Raw genomic sequence first — 16,839 nt, 5'->3', positions numbered from 1 at the left:
TTTTTTTACATTTTATATATTTGGTAATTCATTCATTGCACTTTCAGAAGCTGGTATTGTCTAGTCTGGCAAAATTCATTTTCCCTATTTTAATAGCTGCTATGTATAGTGTACTTTAGACTAATTCAGACTGATTTTTTAACACAAGGGAGCAGTCATTTTAGTTAGCAGTGTGCTTAAATCATGTAAAATTTCCAAAAGTACAATATCCAGAAGAAACATCATCCACATTACATTAATGTAGCATAGAGGTATGCAAACATTCTCTCCACTGTGCATGTTTTAAATGCGAACTACTTCACCTTACATACGTCACTCTCTCAAAAGTACATATTATCTGGTGAGCGCCACCTATAGACTCCTATCTTAATCCAAATGCTAACAAGCACCAACAAAGTTTGGTCTAGGTCTGTGAAGTGGTGGTAGTGATTGTGGAGTTAATGCTGTTTTTTCACACATCACAGGATATACATGGCAGCCATTATATATGGTATAGAAAGTGTCTGGGAAGACCCTCTAATGAACTACCAACTCATGGGAACCTATAGGCAAGCCTTATTATGTTGTACTTATGCTGCTGAGCCCAAGACTTGAACTCTTGCAGTCAGAGGAGAGATGTCAGTATCTGTAAAGATAAGTGTCTTAGCCCACTCTGCCACCCAGGGCCCCAGCTACTATGCAGAAGCCATTTTATTTTCAATCACAATGACCCTAATCTTTGAACGTTTGACCCCAGAATCAATAGACCTCTTCCTTATCCAAATGCAACACAAAGTTTGGTCCAGGTCTCTAATATTGCAATGTTGAAACTAGTTTTTTTCTCTCAGATACTGTCTTGGAATACTCTGCAACTGAAAATATTGAGGGGTGGGGGAGGTTCCCTCATCACAAGGGCGAATTTCTTCAATACACAAGGTACCTAATAAATATAGGCAGTGTTGAAAATATAAAGCATGTTTTTTGGGGTATTTTTATAAATAAGCACTAATCATTCATCCTTTAACACGCCCTGTGACTTTGACATCTTGTCATCCCTAAATGCAAGCTATCCAGAATGCGTGTGTGCCAGTTCAGTGATTAAAAAAACAATTGTGACCTTTACATTCTGGAATTGCCATACTTCTTCCTTATAAACGATGCAAGGTATTTGGTTTTGCAATGGCAGTTTGCATAAATATGGAGTCATGAGCAGAACCAAAACATGTGTAAAGTCCTAACATGATATGCTGTCTTATGGCAGGCATACAAAAACAGATGACACTCACTCTATATTCTTGCAGGTAGATCTTTTATTGCAATGTCATATTAAAAGACAGTAAAGGGCTTGTGTAAACATAGTGTATAATCAGAACTTTCTAACAAAGATTGCCTAAAATTAAAAATTCGAATTTTCCTGAAAACTTTTCATTTCACTTATATAAATACATTTTGGGAGCAAACAGATGAATATCGAATCAAGTCTTTAAATCCATGCTAGGCCTAAGCTGTCTTCATTCATACACCCAGTCCTTGGAGTGACTCTCGTACTTTGAGATCTCATTTGGTTGAAACCACAGGTCGATCTCACGCTTGGCACTTTCAACACCATCACTTCCATGGCAGATGTTTCTGCAAGACACAAGGTCATATTGTCATTATGAGAAGTTATGATCAACATGAACTAAGAAAAAGCCCCTTTACAATAGCCAGACTGGTTTCACAGCTGTTCATGCAGTGTGAAATAAACTTTCATGACTTCATGAATCCAGTAAAATATTTTAATTCTTAAAGCATACCAAATGTAGCTTTATTACTGTCACTACATGTCAAGTATGCACTAATGTATCTTACTGTATTTGAGTTGTAAAACTTTAACACACAATCTTACCATTCTTTGATGTTGTTGCAGTTGCTGTGACCCCAGAAAGCAATTCCCATTTCTCATCTTCCTATACATGTGTGATACAGTGTGCCCAAAGTGAGAAAGACATGTACCTCTCATACAAGTGCACAAAGAGACCGTAAATGTCCAATTACTTGTGATGTCATATAAATGTTCAATATTTCTTGCATTTCTATGATGAAAAGCCAGCCTGTATTCAATAATCCTTGTTTACATATAAATATATTGGTTTAAGCTGAACTTTGTAGGACATTTCTAATAAATTTCCTGTCAAATAATACTCTTTATGAAATCTTCTGTGTGGATCCAACGATAAATTGGGTCCAGCTGTGTGTGTGTGATTTGGATTTTTAACATAGCTTTAACAATTTTTTCAGGCATTTTGTGACAGGTCGTTACTATATCATCCCAAACTTTTTGTACATTTCTAATTATTTTCTGGGAGAGGGATATAGGAACGTTCTGAACAATTAAAGATTAAACGAGTGACTTACATTATTATCCCGTGCTGTGTCTAAGAGTCTTGTACTTAGGCACAGGTAGGTCAAGACTGACAAAGTTTGGTATGGACCAATGAGCCTCAGTAATCTCGACTATGACCACTTAACCCTCCAATAATAGGCAGAAAATCAATAATCTCCATGCAAGTAAATGTAACCCTGACCTTTAATCTGTTCAAATCTATTTCCCATCCGTATCAGCAATCTCACTTAAAAGTATAGTGCCAGTACGAGCAGGGCCGGTGCCAGACTCGGTCAGACTATCTGGCACCCTAGGCAAGGTTAGATTCTCATGAATACGGCAATCATATCTCCCACCATGTAACATGCTCAAATCGACATGTGATGTCCAATAAATGTTACTGTGTCCCTTTCTGCTTTTGTTCAGAACAATCTGAATATTCCTTTTTTTCTTCTGTACTGATTATTAATTTTTTTTAAGAGGCTTATTTTCCCTTTCATATTTAACATTTATCTGTAGTTGGATGCCATTTTACAAAATTCTATAATCAAAAGTTTGATCATCAAGATGCTTTGCATGAAAAGACAAGCAGTTTAAAGCTTCCATGGTACCACTATAAAATTAGTCTGGTTCCCTGATTAATTCCACTAAAGTTTATATGGAACAAAGAGTCCCATTGTTGGGAAACAATTTGAGGACAATGGTCATTCTGGGATCATGACTACTCCAAATAATGACATGAAATGGCGGAAATCCAACAGATTCAAATTCTTGTCAATGTAAACCTGAATGAAATTGTTACAGCTTAGTGAGGTAATGCTGTGAAAGCCAGTGGTTTGTAACTATTGCATATGAATGCATACAACAACAAAAACCAAAATAATTGTGCATGCTTAAATTGGTTGAAATCTAAAAATCCTTAGTAAAGTTCTGCTGGAGCCAAAGTTTGTGGTGGTAGGAGGAAGATGGCAAATCCTCAAAAAGACGATTCAGAACAATGGACATCAAACTCGGTCAAGATCTTGTTAAAATAAAGCTAGCTTCATGCCAGACTCGTTTGAAATCCATCTATCCTTGGTGAAGTAATGCTGTGGAAACCAAAGTTGGGTGGACAGCCAATAAGGGTCATAATTCCTGTACATGATCTTGTGGAATGCTGTAAATGAAACTGCTTCTAAATGTCACTGATATAAAGCCATATACTAAACTGAGATGACATGCAACAACCCTTGTTGAGATTATGCCACAGAAAGCAAAGTTAAGAGAACAGGCAATAAAGGGAAATAACTCCTGTAAATGCAGCCAGGGAACATTCGAAAATTAATGGTCATAACAATAAAGGATTACACCAAATATTTTTGAAAGCCAACATAACTTGGTAAAATTATGCTATGGAAATGAACTTTATTTTAGGATGTATACAATCAGGAAGCTTAAGTAACAAAGGCTGTTACGGACACCTGGAAATCAAAATTGTGTCATCAACATAAAGGTGCAAATGAAAACCAAATGATCCTTTCGCAAATTTAAGACGTAGAAACAAAAGTTATGAGAATGGCAAATACAGCATCATAAATCTTCTAAATATGGCTTTTAAGGCTGGAAAATAAACTTTCTCAAGACCTAATCAATATAAACCTGAATATCCAATTTGTTTTAAATCCAACAATTCATTCCAAAGTTAATAGAAATGAAATTGGTGGTGGTGACTGGCTGGAAAATGCAATTACTTTAGGGCTCCACTGACTCTGTCCTAAATATTTCAAACATCCTAAAGAACTGAATTTTAATCTAGACCAGGAGTCTCAAACCAGAAATGCTACGAAGGCCACATGAGGACTGGTACAACAGCCAGAAGGCCACATCAATGAAATATTTTCATACTGCAATACAAACGTGTAGTCAAAAAAAAATGAGAAAAGAGTACCATAGTATGCTATTCTGTTCAGTGGCAAGGAATAATAATCTCACCCTTACCAGCCCACAAATGTTAATGGAAACAAGTAGTGAATGACGTAGCAATCCAATTTTTACCAAGACTGGGCAACCGTGCAGAAAAAAAACTGCATTATTTTAAAAAAATGTGGGTGTCATTATGGGTCACAGGTAATAACTCCATTTTTCAGCAAAAGCCCAGCTATACATGGCGACCAGCATCAATGGACGAGGAAGAACTCGGGGAAAACCCCAGAAAGAACCAATGACCCACAAGAAGCTACCGGCAAGCTTTCTCACATAACCACATTGGCCGAATCAGAGACCTGAAAACACGAGAGGTGAGATGGCAGTGATCCATAACGGTGAGCGCTTTAGACCACTTGGCTCCTGATCTAGACATATAAAATACAAATCATGTCACCAGTTGTACCTCATTCAATTTTTGTTACAATGCACTACTGATAATATTGCCATACACTTTACACGATTCATGATGTAATCCCACCTGTGAGTTTAACTAGCTCTTGCCAAATGCAGTGAAATATATACTCTAGAGCTATAAAGAATACCAAAATTTCCTATTAAAATATTTATTGCATGTATATGAACAGGATTTGAATACTCTTTGATGAAAACAAAGGTATCAATCATTTCTAGCCAAGCTGCACTGAAAACATCAATTATTCTAAATCTACTTAAATAATACTGCATTGGTCATGAGTAAACTTTTATAATGCACACATTTTCCTCCTTGTTTATCTTTAAAATCAGTACCAACATGAGGATTCCTTTAGTGCTCAAGATGGATGATAAATGGCATAAACTTTATTTCATGTAGAGTTAAAGCTGGAACCGTCCCAAACATCTGTCTGGAAACTGATTTGTTCATGGTCAAAATCATAGATATGTGGCCAAATTAATTTCTATGACTCCAGGTTTTCGGAATTTGTTATGCTAGTACAAGTTTGACATTTCTGCAGGGACCAACATTTTGACAAACTACTGAATGCCCAAACCAATGTCTGGATTTCTGCCAAGCCATATAAACCTTGCATTTAAATTTAATAAGTAATTGTAACCTATAAACTGGTATTAACCTAATAAAATAAACAAAATGTACATTGCAAAAGATGTGAGATGGCCTTGTGACTTCTGTCAGCAGTATAATGTAACCTCTATCAGGACAGGGTACATAAGAACTGGTTCCATCCTCCAACAAGTTTTGGAACAGATGATTGATTTCCTGGGTCAAAACAAAACCCAAGAAATAGTGAAGTCATTTTCAACAAGGCATAGGAAATAAAAAGTGAAATAATCCCTGCATAAATCACAATATATGCTGGTAACTATAGCTTAGCACTAATGCACAGCAAAAACCGAGCAGCAGGCTTTACTGTAACAAAGTCATGTCAACTGGTCCATGTACATCTTTTTGATACAAACCAACAGCTGCATGACTGATAAATAAAAGGATAATCAGATTTTATGGATATATAAAATTCCATAGCTTTGTAATTACAGTAAAAACTTATGAGCAACTACCAGTCATTTCCAACCACAATTGTAACACACGGATTAATTTTATTATATAAAATGCTCTGCTATGAGAGTCCACCTGCTGAACATGACCAGTGACCAATATGTCTTGGCAAAATATGCATTTTGACACAGCTATGAACGACCGCATCCCCAAATGACAAACAGATCAACACAAATGACCTTAACTTAATCCTTTGTAAATACGAGAGCCCAGGATGCATGTAGTATGCAAACAAGTGCACATTAAATAACACTACAGTTGTACAACCATATAGTGAGACAAACGCCACTAACCATCATTTAATCCTTTGTAACAATGACCGCATAAATAGTAAAGATTATTCTAATAAGGTTTTTAATTTTAAAAAATAGGCTAGCTACCAGTTTTGTGAAACTGACAAGTCCAGCGTATGGTGTCATTTGTAAACTGCAGTAAACCAGACTAAAGTACATGTCACTAACTGCCGTTGTAGTGCCGAAGTCATGTGAATAGCCAGTAAGAATAACCATTTTTTCCATCAAAAGGGAGTAATGATGGACATACACGGTCAATTTAGAGGTTTATATTTTTCTTTATCTTTGTGGAAACCCACACAACACCGTCCTAATGCCCCAGTGAGAAATCTTTTGAAAGGGCTTCAGTATAGGGTTGAGTTGGTATGAATTAGCTCTTTGTCTTTAATACTAGTTAGTGAGAATCATTTCTGGACTCTTTTAAAAAAAATATAATTTCTTTTGTTACAGTGCTTCACCAAGCCAACATCTGTTTACCCAGGTGCAGATGGTCACAACCTTCGTTTATCGAGCTATAACACTAATGATTTAAACTTTGCCTCAAAATAAATGTATTGTTTCTTATGAGTTAATTAAGTCTTTTGGTTTCATTCATTGGTACATAATTTATATTTATTCCACATTTCCCCAAAACCTGATCAAAACCAAAATACATCTAGTCATTATTACGTCAACACTTATAACAATGGCAGAACCTCAGACGAGAAAAATTCTAACACTGGATGAGAGACCATATTCATGTGAAGTTCAAATATAAATTTGATTCACATTGTTTGAAAATGTATATCTTTATTATACAAAGATATTTTGAGAGGAATGTATGCAATATTTAACAAGATTTATGAATGAAGGATATGATACATGTACAGTGAGTATGGGTATTTTTCCTTCTTCAACAATGCTACTGATACTGGAAACCAGTCCATTTTCACACACCTCTTATGTGAGACTACCCATCTTGAGACTCCACCTTTAGTTGGCAGAAGGGGCTGTCTCTCATAACAGGTTTTATTGTACCACAAAACTGGATTTAAAAAAAAAAAAAAACATGTAAAAATATAAGAGTAAACTTTCCGAGGAATGATGATTTGGGATATGTTGGGTGTGGGTGGTAATGGTTTGCAGGATCAAGTTTAACTGGTCCAGAATAAACAAATGTCTGACAACAGCTCACAAATTGTTTGGAGCTCAGGTTGACTGATATCTAAAGACTTTTTTTATGGCTTTGATATAACCCTTTTTCTGTAGCAGGTTCTTCATCAATTTGCAGTATTACACATTAACTTTTCAAAAAGATGAATAGAAAAGGCAATGATGCAATGTGACAATCCAGAAATTGGACAAATGATTACCTGGAGAGTTAATAGTTTTATTTAGCTTATTTTAAGTTGTTCCTTTGTAAACTAAATTCAATGTTGCACAGTCCACATTTTGTCTTCTTTCCTTCAACAAAATGCTGCCATACTCTCCAGGTAAAAATACAAATATCTGAAAAACAATTTCCTATTTATATATTTGATTCAAATGTTCAGATATTCATTTAAGTTCCAGTTTCCTCTATCATTCACTGTCAAAATATGAATTCTTTCATCCGATACATTTTAAATTTTGACCACAAACATGTATTTGAAAGTGATAATTATTCAACAGTGGTATAGTGAAACTACCTATCTGCCCACCAGTTACAGTTCATGTACCTACCTACATACCCATCATTAACTCCCTAGCCTGCCCACCTGTTACAGTGAGACCACGTATTTGCCTACCAGGTACTGTAGAGTTTGCTACCTGTCCATCAGGCTACAGATTGAGTACCTATCTGACCACCAATCACTACTTAACTGCCCAACACTTCCAGTGCAAGTACCTACCCTCCCACCATTTATCAACACCCATCTGTTGTGTAACTACCTACCTGCCCACATCAATGCAGAAGTCTCCTCTAATAGTTCCTGGGTTGGACTGAAGTGGGTTGGTGGCACCCAGCATCATTCTGCCCATCTTCACAACTTCTCTGCCTTCCCAGACCTAAAATAGTTTTATATATAAGGATAACCAATGATGTACATTTGCAGTATTGCACACTGAGCATGGGATCATGGGTTTCCAACCATTTTTTGTCTCATGTCCCCAGAATCTTGACCCTCTACCAACCCTCATGCATTTAGTCAGAACACAAAAGACAATTCAAAATGTGCCTACAACCTATTTAACACACTAACCCCTGGTGATGAGCTTACATGGCAGGAGGTAGTAGCCTACTGCAGAGCTCTGTAGCGTCAATGTCATGTATGATATGTTAAAGTGGGTGGTATTATAGATAGGTAGACAGATCTAGTTGCACTACAAAATACAGAGGGAAAAACCTCATTTTTTGGACCTGATTTTTTCCCACCTAAAATTTGCCTGTTGTCGGAATTTGATTTTGTGTCCAGATTTTAGACTTTTTGGTCTCAGATCTGAGGAAAAGCCGTATGAACTGCAAACAGACAGATGAACCTTTGCAAAAGCAGGATAAGACGGGCATTTGGAATAAAGAGTGGTCTCGATATGAAAATAATGGGTCCGTTAAGCAACAAAAAAAAAACCCTCCAACTTCTTCCCTTCTGCTTATGCATGAGCCAAAATAGCCATTGAAAAACGATGTTTCTAATACAACTAAGCATTATGTTATTGGAAAATCACCTGGAAGCTGATGTATTAGGATGTAATCAGAAATAGCTTTTAAAATGTGTTTCCTACTCAAATTTCTGGTTAAAACGACAAAAACCTCCAGGGGTTAATGTTAAAATGACTTGTCCATCCATGTCTATCTTGGCAATAGCAATAACTGAAGTTGTGAAAGGCAGTGTATCCCCCAGGGGTGTAAAACTGAGGGTAAAAAAAAAAAAATTGGTGTCAGAACTGGAGGTCAAATAAAAAATGTGGAAGGCAAAACTGTGCTGACAAGTTTTCATCTGACCTTTACTTTTTCAGCTTGAAATAGGATATTGCAACTTGACCAACATACTCTCTCTCTCTAAAAATACAATAAACCAGCATGCACAATTAACAAACAAATGCATTGTCCATTCAAAAATTTTATTGTTCATTTTTCCTTTGGTTTTAAGTAAGACATTTAACAGTTTCCTTTATATAACCTTTTTCTAGCAATATTATAGACCAAAACACCTTACATATAAGCCAATATGAAAAGCCAATTAAATATTTTTAACCAAATGGCAGTTAATTCACTGCCTGCATAGCTGCCAACCTTCCAGACTCACAATTAGTGAAAATATGGATAAAAAGTCGTGAATTGGACATGCATTAGTGAAAAATACCATGACAATAACTCCATCCACCCTGACTGTCATTACTACATTATATCAGGTTCGCAATATAACACTAAATATATGCAGAAATATTTATTTTTCAAGACATATACTGTGGCAGACTTGAACTTCCTCAACTGCTTGATCGTAAATTTGTTTTCTAAACAGTTCAGATTTCTTGAGGTCCTAAAGTCTGTCTTATTTTTCCTCACTAGAGAAAATACTCTTTCATTGTCAATGTTGCTGCGAGGAATGCACAGGAGCTGCAGCACTTTTGGTTCTTCCACAGGATAATTTGGAAGCGATTTTCGAGTCCGGGAACATCTGTCAGAACAAATGTTTAGCATGGTCTCCAACTGATAAAGGTAGATTGTGTTCAACAAGAGAACTCACAAATAATGCTTCAGTGTTGGTAGCTTGCAGGTCTTCCGCCGATGGCTTAAAATATTCCAGAGCTGAAATCTGAATTCTTAATTTTCCCAACTTCTACGTGTTTTTTTGCAACCGATGTGCTTCCTCACAGCGTCTCTGTGATGGCACACTGAGTGCAAAAAGCATGATGAATATCAATGTTTAATGGCAGAATGCATAGCCAATTTTTTTATATATTCCAAATTAAACTTCACTTTTTGAGCAATACATTTCTTTTTCCTTGGTGGTGAAGACATTTTCAAGATTTTACAGGCGATGCTGAACGGTAGCTCAAATCAGTGTTGGTGACTCCAGTGCGGAGCAAAATTCCGGTTAGGCCCCAGTTTCTCTCAAAAGCATTTGTAAAACTATTCCAATACATATAGGTTAAAATAGGCTAAAATGCTTGCTACCGGGCCAACCGTACTAATCGGCTGTAGATCTACTAATATTGCGACCAGCAGTGCCGGACCATTTCGGCAACTGCAAATATCACGACTAAAGCTTAACGGTAAATCGGTTATTTTATTAAAGATTTAAAATAATTGAGAATTGGCGAATTCGTGAATTTTTTGCTTGCAGCATGAATCCCTGAAAAAGTCATGAAATTCACGCCAAATTTGTGAGGGTTGGCAGCTATGTATCTAGCATTTAATTATTATCCATCTAAAAAAAAACTTCAACACCAACCACAATCTAGGATGTGCATGTAATGATGAACATGAATAATGATGCCAGAGTGAGTGCTATGCTTAACTTTCAACCAGAGTGGGTCAAATGGACATTTCAAATGATAAACTTTGAATAGCAAAATGCACGTACTAACTTACTAGTCAAATTCAACTGCACAGACCCAGATCTCCCAATACAAAATGCACTGGCAGATGTATGGATACAAGCAGTTTCTGGGAATTATCTGTATAAAAATCGACACATACTACGATCTCCTGGTGCATTATGCGATGATAAATCTGGGTTCATGCATTTGACCTTTACTGAATATCAGCACATGTATCAATCTAAGAAATATGTTTACGATATGCTCCAGAAACAAAAATATCAATGATAGATGAATAAAGAAAGAAATGGATAACAGTCTTAACAATATTAAATCTGATGAAATGTGAATAGCAAAAGGCACATCTACATCACCAGTCAAATACACATGCCCAAATTCACTGAGATATCTTAAATGCTTTTTGATTTTTTCATTGGAAAGAACTGCGAGGATTCAAGATGGATGGTTGCACAGACATAAACAATGAAAGTGAACAATTGTGAATAGCAAACAGCAGTAATCTGGCACCAATATTGTCAAGCTTTAAATACTGGAGAAATAAAAGTGCTTCACAAGATGATCGCAACAGTGTACTAAACCCCTTCTGATATTCTCATCTTGTAACAAGATTTTTCAAGATGGCTACAATGGCAGACATACCAGGGGCGTTTTTAAAAATATATAAGGATGCCATTCCCTTTACTGCCAGAAAAATGAGCACCATGTCCAACTTTTGCCCTGAAAACTAGAATCATATAACTTTTTGTCCAAAAAATTACAACTATGTCTCACTTTTGCACCAATGTGATCTGAACAAACAAGCAGTTTCAAAATTCACAATTTACATGCATTCTGAACAAATTGTTTTAGCTACTCTTTTCATTTCTGAGGTTTTTTGCACAATTTAAAATTCACTATATCTGTGTATCAACCAAAGAACCAAAAAATGTTAATTTATTTCACTAAAGGTCTTTATAACTGAATGAACATACAGTAATACATCGTGCATTCGCGTTTCTGGATTCGCAAAATTTTCATTGGTACCCTCTACGTACATGTTTTCTTTATTTTATTGAATTGTACCTTCGTTATATGACTTCTGTGACATGAAGTTTACCTAGTTTACCTTCCTGACAATGACAAAGAAAACGTCAGTCATTAAGTTTACAGTCCCATTCGTTACTTGGTTTTACCTTACTGTGAGTGCAAAAGAAAACGGCAGCCAATGAATTAGTATAGGGGTAATATTAGTACATGTATACCGTACTGTAAATGCGCTAGTGTGGCAAATACCCATTAGACGATACTGTACTCTATTTTTACGTCAACCATTTATTTCTCTTTTTAAGGGTAATGTATTAAGCTAACTTTTAAATGAAATTAAAGTGCTTTGGGAGCATGATTTGGGTCATATTTAGGGTTTAAACCCTAGAAATAATCATTTATGAGCATTTTTTGTGACTCGTACCAAACATTCGCGATTCCTCCTGATCCGCGACTGGTTCTGGAACCTAACCTCGTGAATGTTTGAGGTATTACTGTACTCATTTTACCTCCAACCCAACATTAGGTTTGCCATCCTTAAATGGAGCATTCTCTTGCTACAATTAACAATTCTGTGTCTATCCTGAGCATTTGCTTTTGCGCAGTGTCCATTATAATGAGGGATTTAGTATCAATATAAGTGACTCCTGGAACACCATGTGGATATTCATAGCATCCAGAAATTTGCTTGTGAGAGGGCAGTTATCAAGATGGCTACTATACTCAATTTGAGAGTACATCAAAAAATGTGGCACAAGAGCATCATAGAATTCTACTTCCCACCTGCTGTGCGAATGTGTATTCCAAATCCCACAGTTATCACTTGTGTTAAAAGTTGATCACTGTGACTGACCTTTGCTTCCAATCAATACTCCACATTGCATATGACAATCAAATTTCATTTTCTGTACATGCAAAACTTGGTGAGAATAAGCTAAATACAAAACTTTAGCACAGACTTCTATGCCAACAAGATCATCAGAAAACCAATAATTATGACATGCTTATGCCAGCAGCAACACCACTGTTGGAAAACTAACACTTCTGTCACACCAACTGTCAATAACAATGACAATACCATTGGAAAAATAACACCTGTGACACCTTATGTCAATACCACTGGAAAAGTAATACCCATGTCAAACCTATTCTTCACATACAAGACATAAGTGAAGAATATTTTTATCCACGCATTTATATGACTGAACAAATGATGAGATTTTTTATTGTATACAAAAAAAAAAAAAACATACCATGGGTACACAGGGGCCAGAACTCATGTAGGTAATTAGCTTCGGGAAAAATGGCTTGTCTGAGAGTTCAGCATAATGTTTCTTCAACAAATCCTCACCTGGCTGAAACAGAAATCATTGTGCATGAAAATATAATTGTAACATCCACATCCTCCTTGATTTTGTTCATTATTTCGGACGAATGTATTGCACAAAGTCTTGTTGAGTGCATTGCCTAAGGAATACCATGGTGGATAATCCAGGATTGTCTGTTGGCGTGAATCAAACCGACACCTTTCTGCCTTTGAAACTTTGAGATCAAGCCCATGGATCATACCTTTGAATGTATGCCAACAGCTACCTCTCAGACCATCTGGGCTATTTACATAACAAGGATTGATTGAGAAGTTGCAAATGAATCAAAAACTATATTTTCTTTTGCAACCCATCAATCCTACATCAATCCAGTTGCAGAAATAGCACAGGCAGTCTGAATTGGTTTTATTTTCTGCAAAGACCTTTCCTGCAAACAAAATGTATGGTTCTTCTGTAAATTACCATGATGGCATACTTGTGATATGTACTTTTGTCTTGCAAACTTAAGATGAGACTTGAATGACCCATCAGGTCACATGTCCAATACCAAAAACATTGGCCTACCAATGCATCATCTCAGGTTTTAACCAATTTAAAAGTCAATATTCATTTGTTTGAATTGGTAATAAGCTCTACACCTGCCATCATAACTTTGATAGTTACTCAATCATTACAACAGCACAGTACATATTTTCTAAAACCCATGTCAGCCGGTAGCATAACACAATCCATTGCCAAAATTTCTGAAGTGATATCAAATAAAACAAATTCTATAGTTAAGAGTTCTGACATAAGACTGAGGTTACAAAGCTGATGTTTACCATCTTTACTTTAACTCTAGCAGCACAGTCTTCAAATTTGAGCCCTTGAACATTACAAGTCTATGCAAAGTTTCAACTTTAAAGCCATTTTTTTGTCAGTTTGTAATGTATTCCTTTTTTTTTATTGCCAATTTATTTTGGATCTTCTCTGCTCTTCTGGGTTTTACCAGCTTGTTCACAAGTCATTATCTCTGCCATCATTTTCATAGCTTTCAAGGTCTGAGAATTAGATTGGAGTAAAATAAATTGGCTGTTATTATTCTATGTGAAACTACAGCATGGATGTTATCATGCATCTTAAAGCATGTACTTATAAAGATCCAAGACAACAAATTTTCTTTTACTCAAAAATGTCAATTCCATATATTTCTAGAATTTGTCGTCTTTTTGGTAGCAACTGGTAACAATAAATATTATGGATATATGGAGTACATCATTATCTCTGTCTGATACATAGTTCTGGAATAAGGAATAACAGAAAGGCTAAGTGAAAAAAGTGCATGGTGGATGTTGTGCATTCTGAACTACTCACCCGATTCTAAAACTAACAAAAAGCTCATATCATGTAAAAATGTGGTGTCATTCAGAAATATAACAGTGCACAAATTTTGTTACACACATGCCCAGGTCTGGTGATTTAAAAACAATATCACAAGCCCTGACTGCAACTGTTGCTCTACAAATATACAAGATGACATGTTTATCTGGATCAAAAAATATTTCATGCAAAGCAAAGTTTTCCTCTAGGACATGAGGTCGGACATTGTCTAATTGCCCTATCAATATCCTACTTACTTGGTGGATTAGCAGTATGTATTAGCTTCTTAAGCAGATCTTGATTTATACAGTGTATCTTTATACTTTTGATGTTCATATGTGCCACTTAATATTTAACCTGTGTTGCAATACACTAGTTTAAACAAGAGCAAGGGACAGATCCAATATTATTTATTAAATTTGAACTTTAAAAAATTCTTGAACAATGCAACAATTAGACAAGACCATTTATAAGCAATAAAAATTCTTACACAAATTTTTGCAATTTTTTTTCCAGTTGCTCTTTTTTTTATCTCAACAAAGCCAAAGGAATGTCCATTTTTAATAAAAGACTTGAAAGCCATCACAAATACATCTGACCCATTTATTACTAATAATACCCTGCATTCAGCATAAGCTCTTCAGATAACACAATAAAGTTACGAACAGTATATGGTGCATACATGATGGCCTTAATCCCATCATGTGGCCCCACATCACTGCACACCTTTCAAAGATTGCTGAAAAACTGCAGTACTCACTAGACTGGTTCCTGCTCCTTTCTGTACAACACATACACATCCACAATGGTATGTTTAGCTACCTATATTTGAATCACATGTATGCTCAAGTCAAGTGAGCACTCAGTCAACCCTTCCCACATTCATAGGTAACATCCTACACTTTGTACATAAAGTTTACAGTTTTTGACAGAAGTATGACAAGTACATGTGAATGATCTTCATAAAGGTTAAAGGCATAAATGGGGATAACTATTAAAAATTACTAGTGGAAATAAAATGCAGCACTGTTTTGCTGTAGATTCATCATCTGTCTCAATTTTTTGAGGATTATTCATTATGTGCTAAACTGATGCACCACAGCTATCAGAATTAGTAAGACATTTGTCAGCTCATTCAGTTGACTGCATTGTGCTTCTTTGGTAATAAGCATACTCCATAGAGCAGATCAGCTTGTGGTATGCTCAATTCATTTCAATAAAAATCAACTATAATTATTTTGATCTTTATATTCTGAATTATATTTTTCAATCCTCATTTGGGCTTGAATAATATTAAATCATTTTCATTTCACAACATCACAAAAAGATATGAAAATCTGACAAGGGTCCGAACACCAAGCTTCATTCATTAACTGCCCTTCAGTTCCTAGGTATTCGTCATCCACAGTTACACGGTGACATCATCTAGGTTAATCATTAAAAAAACACAAATTCTGTTAAAATCATGGTACATATGCTAAATACCGATAATGACCAAGTCATTCATTGCATTAAATCTGGCATTCATCATGGAGATGACAACAAAGAACATCTCATTATGTCATAATGAAAACCCCACCTACTGATAACAACATTTTACACTTGTTTGGGGCCAACCATTTAATTTTAAGAGTGGTGGTCAGTAAAGATTTTTTAAGGCAAATTGCTAACTCTCAATCAGCTTAAATTTTTTTTATTTACCTAACCTGTAGATGAAAAAACCAATACTATATATTAATTAAAAATTAGTTGCATTGTTGTAACAGGAAAAAAAAATATCAGCGATACTAGAAAGTCCAAGGCTATCCACCAGAACATTAAACAGTCGGCCCCTAACATACATGTACCGCTTCATCAGTCAAGTACACTCCATGCACAATAAAAGTGCTTAAGCATCTCCATCCCCACCCCCCAACCATGCAACAAGTCTGCTTCGAAAAGAAGTATAGTACTAAGATATGTCCCTTTTATTCTTAATACAAATTAAGAAAGGTCAAAATAAATGTACGTGCATATTACAAGGTCATTGGCAAGCAACATGGAGATCAACCTGAAAATCGATTCGCCGGCCGGCATGTCGAAGTTTTCCCGTCCCTGCCACTCCACTTACCCAAAGCATTTTACAAGCTACAAGTTTGTAGCCTCTGGTCTCGAACCTTTTGATGATTTCTCCCACTAAGCCCCGCTGAACCCCATCGGGTTTCACCATGATAAAGGTGCGTTCGGTAGTCATGTCTGTCACGAAAGCCGAGAAGATGGAAAGAAGGGTCGCTACCATGTGGGTATCGGTACGTAAAAGGAAATAGAGAAAGTCACGTGCCCGCAGGTGCGTTGTAGACAGCCGCTAGATGGCGTTTCTCACTCTTAGCGTAATAAGCGGTAGATTAAAAATATTAATTTTCAGCATCGGTATGCTTTTCTTTGTTTTTAGTTTTCATTTGCAGGCTGAAAAATGAATATGTCTGTAACACAAAATTAAAGAACGTTACT

At 36.0% G+C, this 16,839-nt stretch overlaps 1 protein-coding gene across 1 annotated transcript; it reads right to left on the bottom strand.

Moving 5' to 3' along the window:
* Positions 1-1,271: 1,271 nt before the first annotated feature.
* LOC149796538 (nucleoside diphosphate kinase-like) lies at positions 1,272-16,662 on the bottom strand. Its single transcript, XM_089961242.1, has 4 exons — positions 16,460-16,662; positions 12,916-13,017; positions 8,031-8,143; positions 1,272-1,608 (listed from the first exon to the last, which is right to left on the bottom strand). Exons 1-4 carry the CDS (start codon positions 16,625-16,627, stop codon positions 1,491-1,493), a joined length of 501 nt encoding a protein of 166 aa, XP_089817368.1. The 5' UTR covers positions 16,628-16,662; the 3' UTR covers positions 1,272-1,490.
* Positions 16,663-16,839: the final 177 nt, after the last annotated feature.

This window comes from Sinohyriopsis cumingii, chromosome 6, assembly GCF_028554795.1.
Source record: "Sinohyriopsis cumingii isolate HCF-2022 chromosome 6, ASM2855479v2, whole genome shotgun sequence".
NCBI lineage: Eukaryota > Metazoa > Mollusca > Bivalvia > Unionida > Unionidae > Sinohyriopsis > Sinohyriopsis cumingii.
Note: the sequence above shows the minus strand (reverse complement) of the source record. Positions and strands in the feature narration are given on the sequence as shown.

What these genes read in the sequence shown, in the direction of transcription:
- LOC149796538 (XM_089961242.1), bottom strand. Translation starts at nt 16,627, where the DNA reads ATGGTAGCGACCCTTCTTTCCATCTTCTCGGCTTTCGTGACAGACATG. An exon ending in TAGCTTGTAAAATGCTTTGG is followed by an intron (nt 13,018 to 16,459) that starts GTAAGTGGAGTG and finishes TTTCTGTTTCAG; the next exon opens with CCAGGTGAGGATTTGTTGAA. An exon ending in TTCTGCATTGATGTGGGCAG is followed by an intron (nt 1,609 to 8,030) that starts GTAGGTAGTTAC and finishes TGTGTCTTGCAG; the next exon opens with AAACATCTGCCATGGAAGTG.